This window comes from Lupinus angustifolius, unplaced genomic scaffold (assembly GCF_001865875.1).
Source record: "Lupinus angustifolius cultivar Tanjil unplaced genomic scaffold, LupAngTanjil_v1.0 Scaffold_21_120, whole genome shotgun sequence".
In the NCBI taxonomy this organism is placed as follows: Eukaryota; Viridiplantae; Streptophyta; class Magnoliopsida; order Fabales; family Fabaceae; genus Lupinus; species Lupinus angustifolius.
Window position 1 is genome coordinate 62,665 of NW_017719659.1, and position 20,078 is coordinate 82,742.

The 20,078-nt window shown below is 32.8% G+C and overlaps 2 protein-coding genes across 6 annotated transcripts; both read right to left on the bottom strand.

Annotated features, from left to right (window-relative positions):
- Positions 1–641: 641 nt before the first annotated feature.
- LOC109338292 (U-box domain-containing protein 35) lies at positions 642–6,250 on the bottom strand. 5 transcript variants are annotated; one of them, XM_019575492.1, is made up of 10 exons: positions 6,117–6,250; positions 5,778–5,977; positions 4,783–4,862; positions 4,582–4,703; positions 3,903–4,096; positions 3,210–3,526; positions 2,950–3,051; positions 2,359–2,787; positions 1,207–1,959; positions 642–1,003 (listed from the first exon to the last, which is right to left on the bottom strand). In XM_019575492.1, the coding sequence occupies exons 2-10, from the start codon at positions 5,932–5,934 to the stop codon at positions 821–823; spliced, it is 2,337 nt and encodes a 778-aa protein (XP_019431037.1). In that variant the 5' UTR covers positions 5,935–5,977; positions 6,117–6,250; the 3' UTR covers positions 642–820. The 5 variants fall into 5 exon arrangements, with proteins under 5 accessions (XP_019431037.1, XP_019431036.1, XP_019431034.1 ...); XM_019575491.1 differs by having other exon boundaries at positions 5,754–5,977; XM_019575489.1 differs by having other exon boundaries at positions 4,783–4,904; positions 5,754–5,969; positions 6,117–6,249.
- Positions 6,251–12,159: 5,909 nt separating this feature from the next.
- LOC109338288 (derlin-1.1-like) lies at positions 12,160–17,592 on the bottom strand. The gene is made up of 7 exons (XM_019575484.1): positions 17,474–17,592; positions 16,653–16,788; positions 16,320–16,393; positions 16,067–16,160; positions 14,933–15,061; positions 13,262–13,422; positions 12,160–12,478 (listed from the first exon to the last, which is right to left on the bottom strand). The coding sequence occupies exons 1-7, from the start codon at positions 17,488–17,490 to the stop codon at positions 12,325–12,327; spliced, it is 765 nt and encodes a 254-aa protein (XP_019431029.1). The 5' UTR covers positions 17,491–17,592; the 3' UTR covers positions 12,160–12,324.
- Positions 17,593–20,078: the final 2,486 nt, after the last annotated feature.

The window sequence follows — 20,078 nt, forward strand, 5'->3', positions numbered from 1 at the left end:
TTGTTAAAAAAATCATGGGCATCCAACTTTAGTACATCCATCAAGAAGGTTGGAGATTCCTGAAGTAGCCCAAACCCTCCAAATTAAGCTTTGCCTAGGAATAATATAAACAATGTTGCAATCATTAAAACAGCTAAATAAGATATATTGGCAAAAATTGTACCTAATTCAGACATATCCTTAACTTTTCTTTTCAAATCATCAACTATTTTTTACAATGACTTACTATAATATTAGATTCCCAATCATAATAAACAGAAAGTTTGAGTCCTTGTAAAATAGTCATTGCCTCCTCTAGCTACCCATCCCAAATGGTTTCTAGCAATAATCCCAATTCCACTCTTACCCTGCTTCTTGAAACAATCTGCATATGTATTGATTTTGATCCATCCATGTTGAGGAAGAATCCACTTCAGTATTTTTTTTTTTGGGTATAATCAAGGGTATTTCATCACCTATGGGTAAGGAACTAATCCCTTTCAAGGTTCATGGCTACCCCTCCGAACATTTGATCTTTAGATCTATCTTGGGATTTAGTGAGGCCTTACACCAGTAGATTGTTGGGGCATCCACTTTGGTATTGATTCTACATGATGCCTTCTACTTTGGTTTTGTTTCTTGCATTGAAGAATGCAACACCAGAATCAAATATAAAATACCTTGTAACCAATCTCCCTAACTTAACAAAGCAACAGGCTTGAGGATGATATACAAACAAAATCTTCATCCAAGTTATTCACATGTAATACACACTGAACTTTTTAGCCAAGCTACATTAGAGAAACCTAATATCAACATTGAAAAAGATACATGATACACATCAAATTTGTCTAGACCTCCACTCCATAATTGCTGACAGAAGTGTGTAATTTGGAATAAGATTCTTATGAGGTAAAGCCATGTTTGTCATCGGTGATTTGTCGTTCTCCCGAAACCACTTTTCAATTGCTTTGCGATCGTATGTATATCCGTCCGCAGCAACACAAGGATCATCCATGACATCCTGCACCAAAGACATTTTAGTAACAATTTCAAAACATTAACAAGATAGTAGTACCTCAAGCCATTAAATCAATGCATTAAGGTGAAATGTTAGTTATGTCTAGAAAAGCTATCACCGCAAAAAATCGCAGTGTGTACTATATCTTTCCTTCACTTATTCGCTTAACAAAAAAATCTGTTCCCTATTATAGAGTATTTGGCTACCTGAAGAATTGGACAGATAAAGTGATTAGGAGATCTGGATTTAATAGTAACTACTGAAGCAGAATGTTGGGCTCTATCAGCAACTTCTTTCAATCTCTCTAGTGTTGGAAGCACATGATCTTTCAAATCTGGCCTGTCTCTACGCCGAAGTTCTGCACAGCTCAGTCCTAACCGAGCTAAGTCGAGTGTTTCTGGAAACGGCCAAGTCCCTGCCTCTGGATCCAATATATCTATTAAATTCCCATCATCAATTGCTGTTTCAATCACATGAGTAAGTGCTATTGCTGGTTTTGCTGTCAATAACTGTAAGATAACCATCCCAAATGCATAAACATCAGATTTTTCAGATATTACTCCACTCCTTTGATACTCTGGGTCTATGTAGCAGAGTGTCCCAACAGGTTCAGTGTCCTTATACATTGTAGACAAATTATCTGTATGGAGCATTGTAGAAAGGCCAACATCACCAATCTTGCTGACTAAGTTACGACCAAGCAAGATGTTTGCTGGTTTCAAATCACGATGTATGATTGGTGTTGGCTTTGAGCTGTGAAGAAAGGCAAGAGCTGATGCAACTTCCCAAGCTATTCGATACCTTTCAAACCATGGGATTGGGGCGGTACTGTTTTTCTGGAGTAATCTCTCCTCTAAGTTACCATTCTCCATATATTCGTACACAAGGCATCCATGATCAGGACATGCACCAAGAAGAAGAAGCAAGTTTGGATGATGAATTTTGCTCAATATTTCTAGCTGGAAGCAAAGAGAAGATACATATATAAGTCCTGTTGTGTGGCTTAATTCCAGATTCATACTCATTACTAGATGTTCTTTTTCGATGTTGTAGGCGATAATAATAAAACTGTTATCGTCATTAATGTAGTTTGTTCAAGTGCAGTCATAGGGTAACAGGAAATCATGGAATTTTACAATGCTTCCACCAGATGCATTTTCTTATTGAATTGGTGGGTTTGCGACTCGTAAAGAAAGAGAGAAAACATTGAATATCTACAACTTTATTATGACAGGGAAATTAGTGCAGTATGGTTAATCTTAAGAACATCATTATAGTCAATTGAACAAGAAAATATTATCCTTGAAATAGGACTATAAACCTAGCTACAGATTAAAGTAATATATATACTTCAATACCTCCTGCTGGAATTGCTTGCTTTTGTGGTTCCCAATAGAGTGGAGAACTTTAACAGCAACAGTTGTATGATACAAACTGCACTTGTATACGATTCCATACGCTCCAATTCCAATTTTCAGTTCTTCGGAGAAAGATGAAGTAGCAGATACTATTTCATCCCATGTAAATTTTCGGTACTGGGGCGAGGAACCACTAAGAGCATCCTCCAGCTTTACTTTCTCTTTGGCAGCATGAATGGCTTTCAATTCCACTTCTTTTCTCTCTGAAGCTTCTCTTTCAGCACATTCTTTCAAATATGAAGCTTCTTTTGCTGCAGCTTCATATTTCTCTCTTTCGTAGTTAGCAAATTTATTGGCCAACTCCTCCTTCGCAATAACCTCCTTCAGTTTCATGGATTCTTCTGATCTCTTCTTACTTAGGTCATTCAGCTGCTTAAAACAATAAAGAATGTTACTCCATTTGATGATGCCAGACAAAAATTAAGAAACTAGAGGCATGGCGGTTCCTTGAAAAAGTTGTACTTGTTTGGTAACAGAAACCGTAGAGAATGAGAAGATAAGTATATCTAGCCACAAGAAAATAGATGCTACCTTTCGCGATGCATCGATGTTCTCACTTTGAGCTACTGCATGCATTCCTTGGGCATGTCTTAATTCGATTCTCAACTTTTCCAGTTCAAGGTTAATATCGGCCTGATCAAATAAATGACCACAAAGAAAGTTACTTGCAAAAGGATGTCATTGAATCACGAATATATATCACAATGCTAACCAAGAGGTTACCATAAACAAAAATATGAGTTGGAAATAAGTGCCATTTCATCAAGCCAAAATAATAAAAAACTAATTACCTGCCTATTAGGCGAAAGAAGTTCAGATAATAATGGCACATCCTTGGTGGAATTTTGATCATACATCCAAGATCCGGGATCTGATATAATGCTTTTGCAACTAGAGGCCCGGCTCAGAGCATAATCTGAGTTTCTGGCAGAACTTGTAGCGGTATTCTCTCTCCCAATGTCGAGAGACTGGCCTCTAGAATGGTTAGATTCCATTATACTGGAAGATGTACTCAGAAGGGTCTGATTTATACTCGAAAGTGCTTGAAATCGCTGTGTTGCTAGGGAAGAGGAATGCATAGAAGGGTATGTTGCAACTGAGACAGAGTCTGTAAACAACCAAAAACAGTAATCATTCTGATTCAGGAAAGTTAATTTGGATATTTTTCATGAAACAATGCAAACTACCTTTATTAGCAATCTAAGTGAAATAATATGAACATCAAATGTCATAGCAAAACTCGTTACTACAAAATGGACTAAAACTAATTCAACAAAAGGGTCTTACATATAGGACCGGAGGTAGTACACAGTTGTCGTCGGAAAACACAAATCTATGAATTTAATTTTTTTGTTGACACATATTTCAGTGCTACAATAAATGCCAAGAAATTCCATTCTTACTATAAGACATATTTATGTGTACCATAACATAACTCTTATATTAAACCACAGTACTGCAAAGTTTCCTACTGGTATATATACCTGTCTGAGAAGTGGAAGTGTACTTTGATGAGCTGTTTGAGGAAAAACTTGTTTCACTAGCACCATCATCCATAATGCTTTCATCAATCTGCATGTCCGATGGCCGTATCAACAATTTTCCTTTTGAAACAGCATAAACTGTACAAAATCTTGGAGTGCATACTGAGATTTTTGCAGACAAACCCTTATGTTTACTGAAAGCAAGACATCATTGCATGGTTGATTACGATCGCACGAAGACCATAAGAAAACATCAAATTACAGAAAAGTGAATATAAATGAATTAGAGCGAAACGGTTGATAAATATATCTATATGGTACATCTATTCATAGCTGTTTGTGTACATCTTGATTACTACAATGAGAAAAAGTAGCTTCTTTCTGGTGCACTATGCTAGCACAACATATTTGATGGACAATATTTCAGTGCTTAAATTGATGCAACAACATATAAGAGAAGGGTGGTGAGGTAGATACCATAAGAGAATTGATCTATAAAACAAAAACAGACAGAATGCATTGATCCTAATGCATATGATTTTTCCTTAAAAGAAATATATGGCAATGTAAAAAGTAGAAAGGTTTTGTTCTCATCATAAAGTAGTTTCTTTCATAATTCGACAAAGGTCCTTAATAAACAATAGTTTTGTTGCATCACACATCAACATTCAACGAATACCTTGTAAATATGCCGCGCGATGAAGCTCCAACGACAAGTTTGGTTGTCGGACCCTTAGCTACTTCCTCTGCTACTGCAGTTGCTACATCATCTGATTCAAGTATTACAACATCTACATGAACCTGCACCAACAATATAAGAATATAGATCCTACTTCGCATTTACTATTCTACTTAATCTCCATGAACAATAATATCTGACCTTTCTATGCTCACACATTTTCTTGAAAGGTTGAAGCATTTGATTTCTCTGCCACTCCACTTCACTTTTGAATGCAGTAACTACATCATTACGCGCTTGTGAAAGAGGGATCAAAATTCCCACTGGAAGTACAAAATATTTAATTACCACAATTACTACCATAATTATCACCTATGCATAATCAACATGACATGTTTAAAACTATAGATTATGCCACATAATTATAAAGTAGTACACAAAAATAATAAGATACATGGCGATTGTTGGTTCATTACAGTAACCAAACCACTACTCTGAGACACAAGGCAAAACTGCTAATCATAACACTAGTAGAACATTTTACAAATAGATCAAACCACATTAATCAATTTATTCAGTATTCTTGTACCCACTTTGATACTAATTGTGCTCTGATACCAACATTGTGCAGCATCACGTTTGGAATAAGCAGTGGAACAAAAGAGAGAAGAATAAAGAACAAGACAAAATCCAAGAAAATTGTTAACGGAGTTTGGTCAATTATGCCTACGTCTTAAAAATTGTTGAGCAGATATCAATATAGTATTAGATATTAGGATTAGAATCTTCAGTCAAGCACACTTAGGATCATATAACCTATTACCCGGACCACATACATAAATCCTAAAGCCCGTAAACTAGATTTAGAAATCTGTCAATCAGTGCCGATGCATGGCCGTGATGGCTGACATGGCCAGGCCATGAATGTTGTGTAATACACCCGTGTGCTAATCCACGGTCGTGGTGTCTAACACACCTGGACCGTGGATGTCTCTAGAAGTTTACATTTTCGGTTCTCAAGAGCACGACTGACGACCGTGGTGCCCACGGTCCGACCCTATTCACTTCCGCACTTATGAGCCACCATACATAACAATATACAAGTGTAATAAGAAAATACTTGGATTGAATGCATATTATTGACCATAATAAACACAAAATGCATATATTACATGGTGTTGGAACCCCTTTTATACCGGCATGGACATGTATCAGCTTGAAGATAATCATTCCTTCAGGAACAAACTTATTAAGTGCCCATTGTACCACATATCTGCTTTTCTTGTTACCCTTTATTGCTACAGCAACAACTAAAGAAGATGAACACTCTGATTTCTCCTTAATACTATCCATCCTTATCCACTACTACGCAGAAGATAGTGAATTCTCTGTAACAGTGCAAAAGAGACAATTATAAAAAACAATGATCTACCATAAGAACAAAAAAATAAGGATGATGAATCATGTTATAGACAACTTGTCTATAACATAAAGTACAAGTACTTTATATGAATCAAAGTTGTCAGAATGTGAACCTGCTCAATGGTAATGACCCATCAACTCATCCCAATTCCCATGCCTTTCATGTAATTCTAGAGAAAATATTGTATCCAATCACTATGTAAGATCTTATCTTCTATTTATTTCATCATTGACTTTTATGCATTATTATGTTGTACATGAATGAGGTTGTAATAAACTTAACCATGTGGATGTTAATTTTTTTTGTATTATTCTTGGTCAACCCTTTTAGATATAAAACTAATCTTTTCATGTTGTATGACTCTCTCAGTGAAGAAGTATTACTCTCAATAATTGAACATTCACATACCTGAGACTAACTCTCCCAGCAGACATTCTTTCTATCAACAAGACTTAAATTCGGGTTCTTACTTAAGGGGAATCAAACATGTACAACTTGAATGGTAATTTAAAAAACCTCCACTTTGACATTTAAACCATGTCCACATTACACCTGTTTGAGGAAAATGCACTTTACCTTAATTTTATATGGTTATGGGAATAAATAATTGGACAAGTTCCAATTATTTAAGAGATGAATGTAGTTGTAGTTATTATTATGATTTTTTAGGTTCCAATTTTCAAAGCAGCTACTGACATATTGACCTCGTCAAAGCAGCAGCCGCCGGAAGCAAGGTGTTTACTATTCGTGGATAATAATAATTATTCAACTTAATTGAATCTTTCAATTAATCGAATATCTGGTACTATTAAACTATTTCCTTACCTTTTACGAATTTAATACTCCTAATATAATAATAAATATTCATGTACGTTATAAAGATTTGTATCAACTATCAAAATAAAATATCTCCTTATTAGATAATTTATTTCCTTGAATTTACTAATTATTCGATATGTATGTTATTTTTCTTTCATATAAATTTTTTCATTTTAAAACATATTATAAAATGAAAAAATAAACATATATTAAATAATGAATAAATTTAAGAAGATAAATTATTTTTTATTATAAGAAGATATTTTATTCTTATCAACTATTTAATATAAGTCTCATTTTTATCCGAAGTTGGAATAGACCATATATAATATACTTAAACACATATTAAATACCAAATAAAAAAGGACATTAACTAACAAATAATATATTATTTGTATTTATTTTATTTAATAACAATGTTGAAAATAGCAGATTTTAAATTTAATTTGTTCTTGAAAATTTAATAAATAAATAGCAGTTTGTGAAGACTAAGATAACTACTTGGTCTGATAGTAGAGAAAGAAGTGGTAGTCACAATTTGGTATAAAGTGAAAATTGAGTGAGTGAGTTTTGAAGGGAAAATATAAGTTTTGAATAGGATGACAAATAAACCCGTACCCGTGGGTACTCACGGGTAAAATCCGTACGGGTACATGTCACAAACGGGTACCCGCAGGTTTTAAAAATGGGTTTTTAAAAATACCCGTAGTACATACAGGCGGGTATGGGTATTATGGTACCCGTACCCGCGGGTACCCGTTATGTATATGATTACTATATTATTTTTAATTAAAATAAAAAATATATTATCATAACCTTCATTATACTATGTACCTATTTTTTCCTTTTACTTTGTTTACATCTTTTCCTTTTACTTTGTTTACATCTTTTTACATTGTTTACATCTTTTTAATTTGGTGTTGAAATACATTACAAATATTATTTTATGTGTAAAAACACACATGTCTTACAAAGAAAAATATACGTTTTTTGTTAAGTAAATGAGAATTGCAAACCCCAAAACAGAAAATTTCATTAGATTTAGCATTTTTGCCAACTATTCATTCAAAATACACAAAAATAATTAAATTTCATCTCATTTAAAACATAATAGAAATAGGAAATTAGAAATTCAATGAAAATATAGAAAACCTGCGGGTACCCGTTTCACCCGCGAGTACACAGAAATACCCGCAAAAAACCCGCAGCGGGTACCCATACGGGTATGGGCAAGTACGGGTATTGCTCCCCTATTTCGAAATGGGTAGCGGGTAGCTACTACCCGTGTCCGTCCGTGCCCGTTGTCATCCCTAGTTTTGAATTCAATTCATATATGAATCTTTGAGAATGAAATTATTACTTTTGGGCATGAAAACTCCCACCAATTATTTGAGAGACAAGGCGAATGTGAGACAAGGCGAATGTGAGACAAGGCCCACATAAATGGATTTGAGTTAGTCTAATACCACAAATTTGATTTTGCATTGTTAGAAAAATCCAAATCAAAGCATTTTCAATGAAAAGTTGTGAGGTTACAAGCGTGATTCTTGTTATAACAGCCTAACGAAGACAAAGTAATTGACTTTAACAACACAACTACCCTTGTGGGCCCAATCACCGTCACCTACAGGCTTCTCGAAACTCAACAACCGGAATCATAAGCTAATAAATTCTAGTAATGTCACTAGATTCCAAATCCTTTATTTATCATCTTAATTAATAACGGTTTTCCCCATTTTCAAACACATCCATCTTAGTCTACAAAATGCAACATGGTTAAAGTATTCAAAAGAAGAGGGGAACACTCAATTTTATTAACTTTACAATAAAACTAGCAAGTTTACCCGTGCAAATACACGAGTATTAAAATCATTATTTTGAAATAAATTCATGATCAGTTATTTTTTAAGGGAGTTAGAATATCAACATATTTCCTTATCAAATGTAATATCATAACTCATTATATGACTAATTGAAAAGAGGGAGACAATTTCGACCATATATTTGTAGCCTCATTATTAAGTTTTCGCAAATTTATTATTCACAGTTATGCAAATTTATATTCATAATGAGCATTGATTAAAATTAGTGAATCATAAATAATTTAATCAAAATATAAATCAAATCAATTATATAATTTGAAACTTCCAAATAATATAGAAGAAAGTCATAACAAAAAATGACAAAATGGCTTATCAGGATCCGTGATGATGAAAATGGATTCAATACTAAAACATGTTTTGGATCGGATCTAGAACTTTAGTAAGTGTGGGTAAACCCGAATGATAGTTGTAAGAATCAAAATATGTTCAAAATTATATCAGTTTTTTTCTTTTAAGGCTTTTATCTCTTTGATTGGTAAAATATGAAATAAAATTATATCTATCAATAAACATTTCGGTAGATAATTCATGAATGATGAAGTAATAAAAAAGTGAAATGACTATAAAATCATACCTCGTTTGGTGATGGAAGATATTAGATCTGGTTAATCAAAATAAAAAAAATATAGGAGAAGTAGTTTGTGAGTTTCAAAAGAAGAGAAGATTAAGAAGTAAATTGAAATAAAATAAGAGTAGAGAAATGAAAGATTAATTTGATGAAAATCATACCTCATTTGTTGATGGAAAAGATTAGACATGTCTAATAAAAATGAAAAAAATAAATATAGGATGAGTAATTTGTGAGTTTCAAAAGAAGAGAAGATTAAAAAGTAAATTGAATAAGAATAGAGAAGAAAACTAAGAAGTAAATTGAAATGAAATAAGAGTAGAGAGATGAAAGATTAGTTTGATGAAAATAGACTATTCTTTGGACAATCTATTCTCACATATTTATATTAAGATAGTAGAATAAAGATATAGTGTGCGAGAGTTCATTATAAGAATATGTGGGCATTTTGGAGGGGGAAAAGTTAAGGAAATGGTGACATGTGTCAATAATGACATGACAAGGAGCTTAAGTCAAGGAGATTGTGACATGTGTCAATAAAGAGTTTTTTTTGTTATATAGATAATAGATATGTTAATTTAGGGGATAAGAAAGAAAAAAAAAAGACTAGTATATTTTGTATATTGTTCCACCCTAGTGTCAAGATTGGTCAGAGATCAACAATTGCGTATATAAGATTTGGTCAAGATCCAACCAATACGATTGTCGATTATGTCTGTGTGACCATTCTAACAAAGGAAAGAACTACGACGACATGACAATTGACAAGTTAATGCCTACTCAATGAAAGAACTTTGACAAAGATACATAACTTAGGCAATACAAGTTCACCAACTCCTGTTTAAAGGACAAAGTCATGTATATTTGCAACGTTGACACATCTTATTATTGGAATACAATTCCTTCCACCTCCACATAAATAGGTGAATTCACCACCCATTGAGTAACAATAATATATTCTTCTCTCTAAGCATATCTTTATAAATATTAACTTGGACATCAAAAATATTTTTAAGATTTCCACTCAAGACGGGCTAAGATAACTCATAGTGCAATATTCAACAAGTGTCCAAATATGTTGCCCAAAATCAAGCAAGATAACTCATAGTGCAATATTCCCTTTTCAACAACACTAGGAACATATATTATTAGAGATCTATTAATTTGTAACTCTATTTAGTTGAGTATTCCAGTGATTAATTTTTTAAAATTAAAGTTATATTGTTTTTTAGATTTTTGTAACAAAAATTTATGATTTTATTTTTTCATAAAAACTAAGCAAGTAAACTAGTGAAACAATTTTAATCGAATTTTATGTCTTGTTAGAGAAACAAACCCAAATAATTATTTTATTATATTCTATTGTTTATCTCTCACAATTGAACTAAATTAGATTGTTATACTTCAAATGAAAAAATGGGTTGCTTGACCCATTTTGCCTGTCCACAAACTCGTTTTAAAACAAGCTAATGGACATGTAAACAGCCCACTGACATTTATAAATAAATAATAAATAAAAAATCATACAATACAATAAAAATGAATTAAATAAGATAATTGGAGATAAAAAATTAAAAAACTTTGATATTTTATATGAAATTGAACAAATTATATCACATTATGATTTTTTTGAGGTATTAAATCACATCATAAATATTTTAAAGTTTTCATATTTTTTTTCTCTGCAGGCAAAGGAACAAAAATTTTATGCACTGCCACATAAATTTGCAGGTTTGCTTATTTTGCCATCTATAGTTAGATTTTACCAACAAGATGTTGGTCTTGTGATCACTAGATTTTTAGGATGAACAAAATGTCAAAGGTTCAATGCATAGGAGTGATACTTGATGTTGGGAGGAACAACAACACATCCTGACTAAAGAGTGAGAAATATCATTGTTAGTACAAAAAAAAGATTGTTACATTCCTAGGTGAGAGCGGAAAAGGAGAGTACCTTGGAAGGTGACTTGGTGCAGTGAGAGGAGAAAATAGAAGAAAAGGGAAGAAGAAAAAGATAATTAAGGAGAGAGCGATTTTGAAATTTGAGGGTAACTTATATTAAAAGATAACAAACTTTTCAAAATATAATATTATTCATACCCCTCATGGGCTTGGCCCTCTCCACCTAGTAGATTCCATGGGAATCGTGTTCATGTAACTTTTCAACTTTCTGTTGCTATTGTTTCTTTCCTCACACCACAAAAATATAGTATTATTTAAATTAAACCTATTTAAATCCTGATATCTTATTATTGGAAGGCTTCTCGGATTTAAAACCATATTTAAAGTCATCTATAAGTTATTTTATGAATGTTAAGTAATTAATTTTCATTCGTTTTCCTCCAAAACTCAATTCAAAATCATAATATTAAGTAGCTCTTTAATATGTTCTAATTGTATTAGCAATTTGGACTATGTAAAGGTGGTTGACGTATAATTATTGGGAGGATAAGACATAAAAATTTGTTCATTAGCCAAAAAATACCTACTTCTTTAGCCAATTTTACTAATTGATAGGATGGGCCATGCATGTATTATAATATTAATTATTAAATATTATATTTTAATTTTCTATTAGACTTAAATGATATATAATATTAAATTGTTACATGTGTAATTTAAAATATGTCACATTGGCATTAAATTATTTTTATTATTTTGTTTTATTTATATACATTTTCTTATTATTTTTTAGTCATATAGCACACTACTCTTAAACTCGCCTTATCCATATTTAGTATGGACAGAACATGATATTTCATGTCATTTTTTATAATTTCAACAATTAAAATCATAACATATATTATATTTAATCATTTTTTATAAAAATATTTCTAAAAATAAAAAAAACAGTACAAGTCTCATATTTTTTTGTAATATAGAAATGGTAACAAGCTTATGATTCTTAACATTCACTATTACATGCCAATAAGAAATTATAAGTAATAGGCACACATTACATATCATGTTAAAACAAGAATTCATCCATTTAAGGGATGACTTGCATTGCCTTGATTCTGTGGCTGATGGTGAGTAGAGGAAGCATTCTCTTAACTTTGACGTGGAGATCTTGTTGTTCTTGTTGTTGTTTGAGTCCCACCAAGACGATAACTTCTTCCTCTAAATACAACTCCATCTGTTGGATTAGATTGCACTGGGGCATTTATTTGAGTACCTTCTCCCCAATATGCCACTATTTTGTGACTATCATGATCATATGATTAAGGATTATAACAATGTATCCCCAGAATAAATATGTACCCATAAAAACTTACTAGAGTAAATATTGAATAAACTTTCAATTCAGTCGCGGATAAATATGCGTCACTGAATTGGTCTTTGGAAGTTTTTATAATGGATTAAGTTCTTGATAAGTTAAAATGTCACTATTGGTATTTTTAGAAATTTGATTTGTGACAATAAACATTCTAATTTAACATTTAATTAAGTGTTTGAAAGATAAAATTTGTTAATGATAACTTTTAAGGAAATTAATCTTTTGATAACTCATTGAGATTTTACTCTAAATTAAGTAGATTTTGTGCACCTACAATGCATTCTAATTCCCATGACATTGACACTTTTGTTGTAATGATAGAAAAAAGGAAAAGTGAAATTGAATATTTGTGTTTCTCATTTTTCTTTCCTAAAATGAATGTGTCAATGCTTGGTGTTCATGTTAGGGTGTACACATAACACTATTCCATTAGTATAAACATTGTTTCATTAATATTAAGTGTTTTTATTCTTTAGATTACAATATTTTGGATATGCATGGAAGTAATATAGATCTTGTGATCATTACTACATAGTACAGAATTAGAGAAATGTGTTTGAGATATATATTTTCATGGATGAGTATGTCAAAAGTCTGAGTTGATTTTCATTCCAAATTATCATAGTGGCATTTTGAAATGGATAGTGGTTTAGAAAAATGAGAGGAGATTAATCATAGTGATCATAGGAAATAGATTAAAGAAAGGATACACCAAGAAAGGAGTACTGAGCTTGAATTTTCCACCAGCAAGAGGATGAAGCACTGATAAGAAGTAATATATGTGTCCTGCAAGCATTCCTACAATGTCTGGTATTATAGGATTTCCAAATATTAAATCCAGAGCTAGCAGAGCCCATGGAAGGTAAAACCCCTGCAGAAAACACAAGATTAATGGAAATTTCTTAGTTTTATTTATGAATGGCCAAAGTATACTGATTCCAATACAATAATATTCATAGTATGACTGACTTTACTTACCACAGTAATTGAAATTGCATGAGTATTAATATTAATATATTAAATGCATCAACATAAGATACTATTCAGGATCTTTCATTCTTCATAGCTTTTAGTTACAACTTACAAATTAACTTGTTTGTGAATCATGATATTAATATGGTTTATGTCCAGCGGCTATTGGAAAACAACTAAGTCGACTGGAATATTTAGACTCCAGAGTACAAGAGTTGTTTCCCAATCCCCACTCATAACAACAATATTTTAAATTGTGGTCTGTGATTGTAATTGAGGTCACAATACTGTATCTTTGATATTTTATGCTTTCGTGATTATGGCCACATTTTCTCGCAATTGTTTGCAACTGTGGTAAACTTAAACGACTGCTGTGGGCTTGCCCCGAGCGAAGGATTTATTTTGGCAATTATGCCTGGCATGTCCTTACAGCTAATCAAAGAAACCTGTCTATGTGTGGTGCTTGATGCTATATATACTCGATACTAAGACTGATAAAAGGTAAATGTTTGTTAGACAGTTGACAATTAACATAAAACTTTGTTGAATCTCTATGATATAGATCAACGATATATCTTGCCAGCTAGAACTCGCCTAGGTCAAATTGGAGTAGAGTTTGGTACAAGATGGGACTTGTGTTCATATTAGAGAAAACAGGCAAATGCCTTTTTTTGGAATGTGTAGCCCAAGGAATTTAATTACAGTTGTGATGACTTGCGGCTGCTATGATTGCAAGCATTTTGGTCACTGAAATGCCGAGAACCGCAGCTGTGCCGTGAAATTTTTGCAACTGAAGATTGGTTTCCTCATTCTGAAACTTAATCTGTTAATGTAGACACTGCCTTCTTTGAGATTTACATGCTTCTTATGTTATTGGAATGATCATCTGGGATTGGATAAGTCAGTTTGAATGCAGGGGAGAACTAAGGAGTTTAGATAGCTAGAGAATGAACAGAGATTTTTTGTCCCAGATCCTCACCCGGACCAACGAAAACATGCAATGTCGATTAAAAATTTAAACATTCATTAATGTTATTGTTTTTGCTTCATTATCATTGGCACGGAAAAGAATATGGAATAACAGATCTCTGTTCCTATAGAATAGCAGGGCAAATGAGGTGCTCAAGAGTAATACACTTAAAGGTACCACTAGAGGGGTGTACAAGATCAAGGCTTACAATGGTGTTCATGTAATCCAACATGAGACTTTGGCAAGTGAAACTGAGAAGTCATTTGTAAAATGTTTTTTCCTTGAATGAAGTAAGAATTTAGTGAACCATCGGTTGGTTTTTCAGATGAATTTAGATCTAGTCATTCTAATATCATGATGTATCAATTTTGTTATGACATTGTCAAAGTATAGATTATAGAAGCAGTGTTAGCAAAGAAAAGTTGGCGGAAATCTATACCTTCAATGACACGACGCCATAAATGTTGATTCGATCATTTGGAAATTCGCGGCCCCAAATGTAAGCTATCATGAAAACTAAGGAAGTTCCCATAAATGGAGACCTTAAGAATGGCACAGCAGCAATCACCTAAGATGAGGATGAAACTGTTAGTTCCTAAACATGCATAACAAGTAGACTGTTCTAACTTCTAATTAATGTTCATTAGCTCCCCAAAATTAATGCCAAAATATATTTTTTGAGAACAATTATGCTTGATTGTTTTCTTAAAGCTTAATATTATCAATTGTTTTGGAGAAACATAAGAAAATTTATGAGGAGATAGAGAATAAAAAGTCACGAAAGAGCCCTTGTAATGAACTGCCTGCAAAAAATGTTGTGCCGAAAAAATGTGAATGCAGGCTATCTCAATGATAAAATTGATTCATTTTGTTGCAAAAGAAAACCTTTGAATAAAGCTAAAAAAAGTATGAAATGCTTGATCCTTGACTGCATCAACTACAGCTCATTTTTTCCTGCAGCAGATCCAGGTCCTTTCATTGACCATGGTTTCCAAAACTCTTCTTTCATTTGCTTACCTTATTCCTTCATTTTATGTTGGCTTAAAAAAAACGGCCCAATGCACGAGGCTACCATTTAGTGGAGTTTGGGAAGGGAAGATGTACGCACCCTTATCCTACAAGCAAAAAGACTGTTTCCAAGATTTGAGCTTATGACCTCGTGATCACGAAACAACAATCTTACCATTGCATCAAGCTCACTCTCCTCATTTTATGTTGACTTACTTTCTCAAAACTAGTTTGTTGATTTTTTAGCAAGTGTTGAACATTTGCCAACCAACACTTACTGACCTGAAGAACTTCTTGACCCTTGTATTAAGGGTTCAATCCAAGTGAAGAGCCTAAGCATCAGTCATAGATTAGTCATTTCTAGCATTGAAGTGTGAAGAGATTTATGCACATTTTAGTATTATGGTTACCGACTCCGTTGTACTGTGAAAGTGATTGTTGATGAACAAGAGGAACAAGCAGATTGGATAAAGGAAATAGGGACAAAAGAAAACACTTTTCATTTCTCCAACTGAAAATCAACATATCATAAAAAGTAGAATAAACAACTACTGTTCTAACATACCAGAAGTGAGAGTGCACCAAATATGAACATCCAAACATAATCAGCAGTTCTCTTGTCAAAGGGTCCTCTTTCCAATGAAACACCATATTTTGCTCTGCAATTCAATATTCAAACAATCATATGAATAACATGAAACTTGAAGACAATCTTACAAATAATTCTCTCATGAAAGATTCAAGATGATATAATATTGTTGTGATCATGAATTCTCAATGCATAGCAGAAGGAGATCCAAGTTACATAAGTTACTTACATCATTATTAGACGAACTGCAAATGGTAATGAAAACGGTCCAAGAAAGAAGAAATTTGTAACAAGCCTCCAAACCTGCAAAGATATAAACACACATCTTTTTATCCATGTCAATAAGATTCGACAAGTTCTACGTTGAGTTGTTGACTGATGCAACCCTCGTCTTTTTATCCAGGTTTCGGATCGGTTATGTATAAATTTGTGATAAAGCACAACATACTTAATAGATATAAACAAACATGACCAAGAAAATTTAGTAAATGAAGAATAATGAAAATGGTATGAAATAATGCTTAAATTTTGATGGCTACATATAAGTTTTTAGATGACAAACCTGGAAGCGCTTAAATACTAGGCCATAATCTAGTGCTATGTTCCATGCATCATAAAGTTGCAGATAATATGCAGCAGTGGTCATCAAACAAGTCACTCCATAGATCTTGCTCACAGGTGGTAAAGACCGGTAGTAACTGAAACAGTAGAGGCAAATTAACACAACCTGCACTTTTTTATCCGGTCTTAGGACCGGCTATGTATAGCATAAAATACAAATAGCCAAGTTTTTTTTAAAAGGTGCAACACGAGCACTTCCCAGTAGGTCGTCCATCCTAGTACTAATTTCACCCAATTACGCTTAACTACGAAGTTCTAATGGGATACAGTTACAGTGCATTAGTGTTGATATGATCTATGATAAAACATTATGATGATGTTATATCTATGTAGCTCACTCCACCTAGTAGGATAAATGATTGGTTGTTGTTGTTATACTATCTAGCAAAGGTTATAGAGAAACTTAATCAGAAATATTTGATAGCAATGGTAATATTAAAATTTAGAACTAAGCTCAAAACTTATTCTTCAGTCTCAAAAAGACAGTTGCCCCCACTAGAAACCAAGCACATAATCATCATGAATAAGAAATCACTACGTATAAGACATGATAAGAAGCAAAAGTTAAGCATAACTGAGATGACTATTATGAAGTTTCCAGTATCTGAATATTTAGTCCAATAAAAAAGTTCAGTAGTTCAAGCAAAAAGTTCATGTATATATTATATATGCGTTCCACTAGAAGAAAACTCAACATATAAGTTACATAATCAATAGCCATGTTTCTTCATATTTGTGTGTTAAGAGGGAGAAAGAGAGTACTCTGCTGGTGTAGACATATTGGAAGAAATGTGAATTAGCAGTGCAAAACTACAACTTCAAGTAGACACAAGGGAGGTATACTTAAACAAAAAAATATAACTCAGTGCGAGGCTCTTACTTATTGAAATATTATAGAAATTGTAAAGTGTGGAATAAGTAGTGGGAGTGGCCACTAGGAAACACATATATAGAGATAAACAAGAGGTCTTGAAAGTAAAGAAAATTCAAAGTCTAGCACCAAATGACACTCTAGCATTTATTTTCTTGGAAGCACTGAATTGACTTATTGACATTTAGGATAGTCTCTGCCACATACCATTCTACATTTCTACTTAATTTAGTTTGTGTGACCAATTCAAGGATGTGATGCAATAGAGTTGATCTGGTCTTTTCATACTATTGCTAAGCTAAATGCCTCATAATTTTTTATTTTAGGTTCCTAGAATGTTAATTTTTGTTTAAGAGGTGAGAGTAATAATAGTAAGGTTGGTTATCTTGTAACCTCTTATGTTATAGGTCAAATCTTGAAAATAAATTTTTTTGCGAGGCTAAGGTTATGTATTGTTGGGAACAAATGAATAATCAAATAGCAAAAGAGAATAAAGGAAAGAGAGAATAACATAAGGAATTTGAAAACGCGATTCGACCAATTGTGCTTATGTGACTATTGTTGTTTTTTCTACATTAGGTTTACATAATACATGAATATATAGCCATCTACCTCAATTATCATCAATCTCCATCTTCTGCCGCTAAGTTGAGTGCGCTCCATATCTAGCATCGACCAATGTTCAAAAAGCTCAAGCAATGCTTGAACTTATCTACGGTAACCAATTTCATTTTATGAAGTTAACATATCAGCTTCATTTTATGAAGTTAACATATCAGCTTCATTTTATGAAGTATGAACCTTTTGCAATAGTATATATCCATAAGTTACCAACTCTCTGATTTATGAAATCCCATATCAATATTTTAGTCCTAGCATGATACACCTAGTTCTTTACTAATGAGATAACATTCTAGCTGTCACAATGTAATGGAACACCACCTTACTCAATATTTACTTTATTTATGAGCCTCATAAGTCACAAGACTTACTTAGAAGCTTCCCTAGCATCATAAGTTGTTGGGAATGCTTGAAATATATTATTGTATTAGTCCCACGTTATCTAGTATTGAAATAGATTAGAGTAACCAATGTTATATATTGGACTCAAGTTCCTTGTTATAATGTGCACCAAATATAAGCATCAAATAGAAACACCTCAAGGGCAGGTGGACCCATGGATGTACTAGGGTTTGTAATCCTTCTTCTCTAATAATATCTTGCTAGCCGCTCAGCGCTCCCGGGGACGCAAACATAATTGACTGAACCCCGTTATTCTCTTGTTTCTTCTCCTCTATTTATTCTATTCACTTTATTTGATTGTTTGTGGCCAACTTTGTGCAACGATCGCTTTCGTTGCACCAACAATTGGTATCAGAGCCAATTGGTAGATGACTCTTAACCCAGACGTCAGAAAGAGGGTGAAGGCGTGATGGCTAGACAAGATGTGTCAAAGGTAATGGCAAAGATAGAGTAGATGAGTTGAAGGAGAAGGACATATGGCGTAATTATGGTGGGGCGATGTATGTGTTGATCCAGAACCCCATAAGTTCATGTATTGGATTAGAATCAAGGTGGAGATAGGGACTCATGTGTTGAGTTTGACCCAGATGCAGGTGCTGACAATATCTCTCTAAATGTTGAAAGAATGTTCTAATGGCGTGTCTGAGACATCATAGTGAAGGATGTTAATTGTTAGCAGATCCACAAAAGCACAGAGAACGATTGTTGGTGAGTATTGAAGAGGACGATTGTTGGTGAACTATTGTGTAGAAGTTTCAATATATCGAAAGACTTCCTAGCAATAGGTGGCTAGGTGGTGTGTTCCATTTGATGGCGGCACGGGAAGCTGACACTGACAATCCTAAGACCATGCAGCAGGGTGTGCGACATATATTAAAAATTTAAATAACAAAAATCATACATAGTCCTATACAATATATAAAAGCAAAACATGTTTTAATACAAAAAAACATTCTAATTATCAATAAAAAATATAAAAATATGAAAACATTAATATGAAAATCACTAAAATTTAAATATAACTATTCAAATAAATTACTCGCTCCATATAAATTAATGTGAGAGTTGTTAAACACTTATTGCTCAATACAAGTCAATAAGGAGTCATTCATCCATGCATATCTCATTCAACCATGCAACCTATTTTTCGTAATCTTCATAGCTGAAAACTATCTTTTTGCGGTTATTGTTGCAACATCTAAAATCATTGCAAACAAAATAAAATATAATAGAAACAAAGCATAATAGAAATAATGAAATTATAAATTAGAAAGATTTAAAGAGTTAAATAGAAACAATGAAACATAATCGAAACAATGAAGCAAATAAAGAATAAAAGAAACGAAACATCGTTTGAAAGAAATAAATAGAAATATTGAAATAAAAATAGTGTTAAATATATATCCAAACAATGTAATAAAAATTTAATGAAACAAACAAATAACAAAGAAAAATAGTTTTATTCAAATGTAA

Coding starts and splice junctions, on each gene's coding strand:
- LOC109338292 (XM_019575489.1), bottom strand. CDS start 5,934: ATGGATAGTATTAAGGAGAAATCAGAGTGTTCATCTTCTTTAGTTGTT. Junction 4,905..5,753: donor AAAAGGGGTTCCAACACCAT/GTAATATATGCA, acceptor TTGTACTTCCAG/TGGGAATTTTGATCCCTCTT. Junction 3,052..3,209: donor TTCTTTCGCCTAATAGGCAG/GTAATTAGTTTT, acceptor TTATTTGATCAG/GCCGATATTAACCTTGAACT.
- LOC109338288 (XM_019575484.1), bottom strand. Junction 13,423..14,932: donor ATGGCGTCGTGTCATTGAAG/GTATAGATTTCC, acceptor TGTTTTCTGCAG/GGGTTTTACCTTCCATGGGC. Junction 12,479..13,261: donor CTCAGTACTCCTTTCTTGGT/GTATCCTTTCTT, acceptor TGATCATGATAG/TCACAAAATAGTGGCATATT.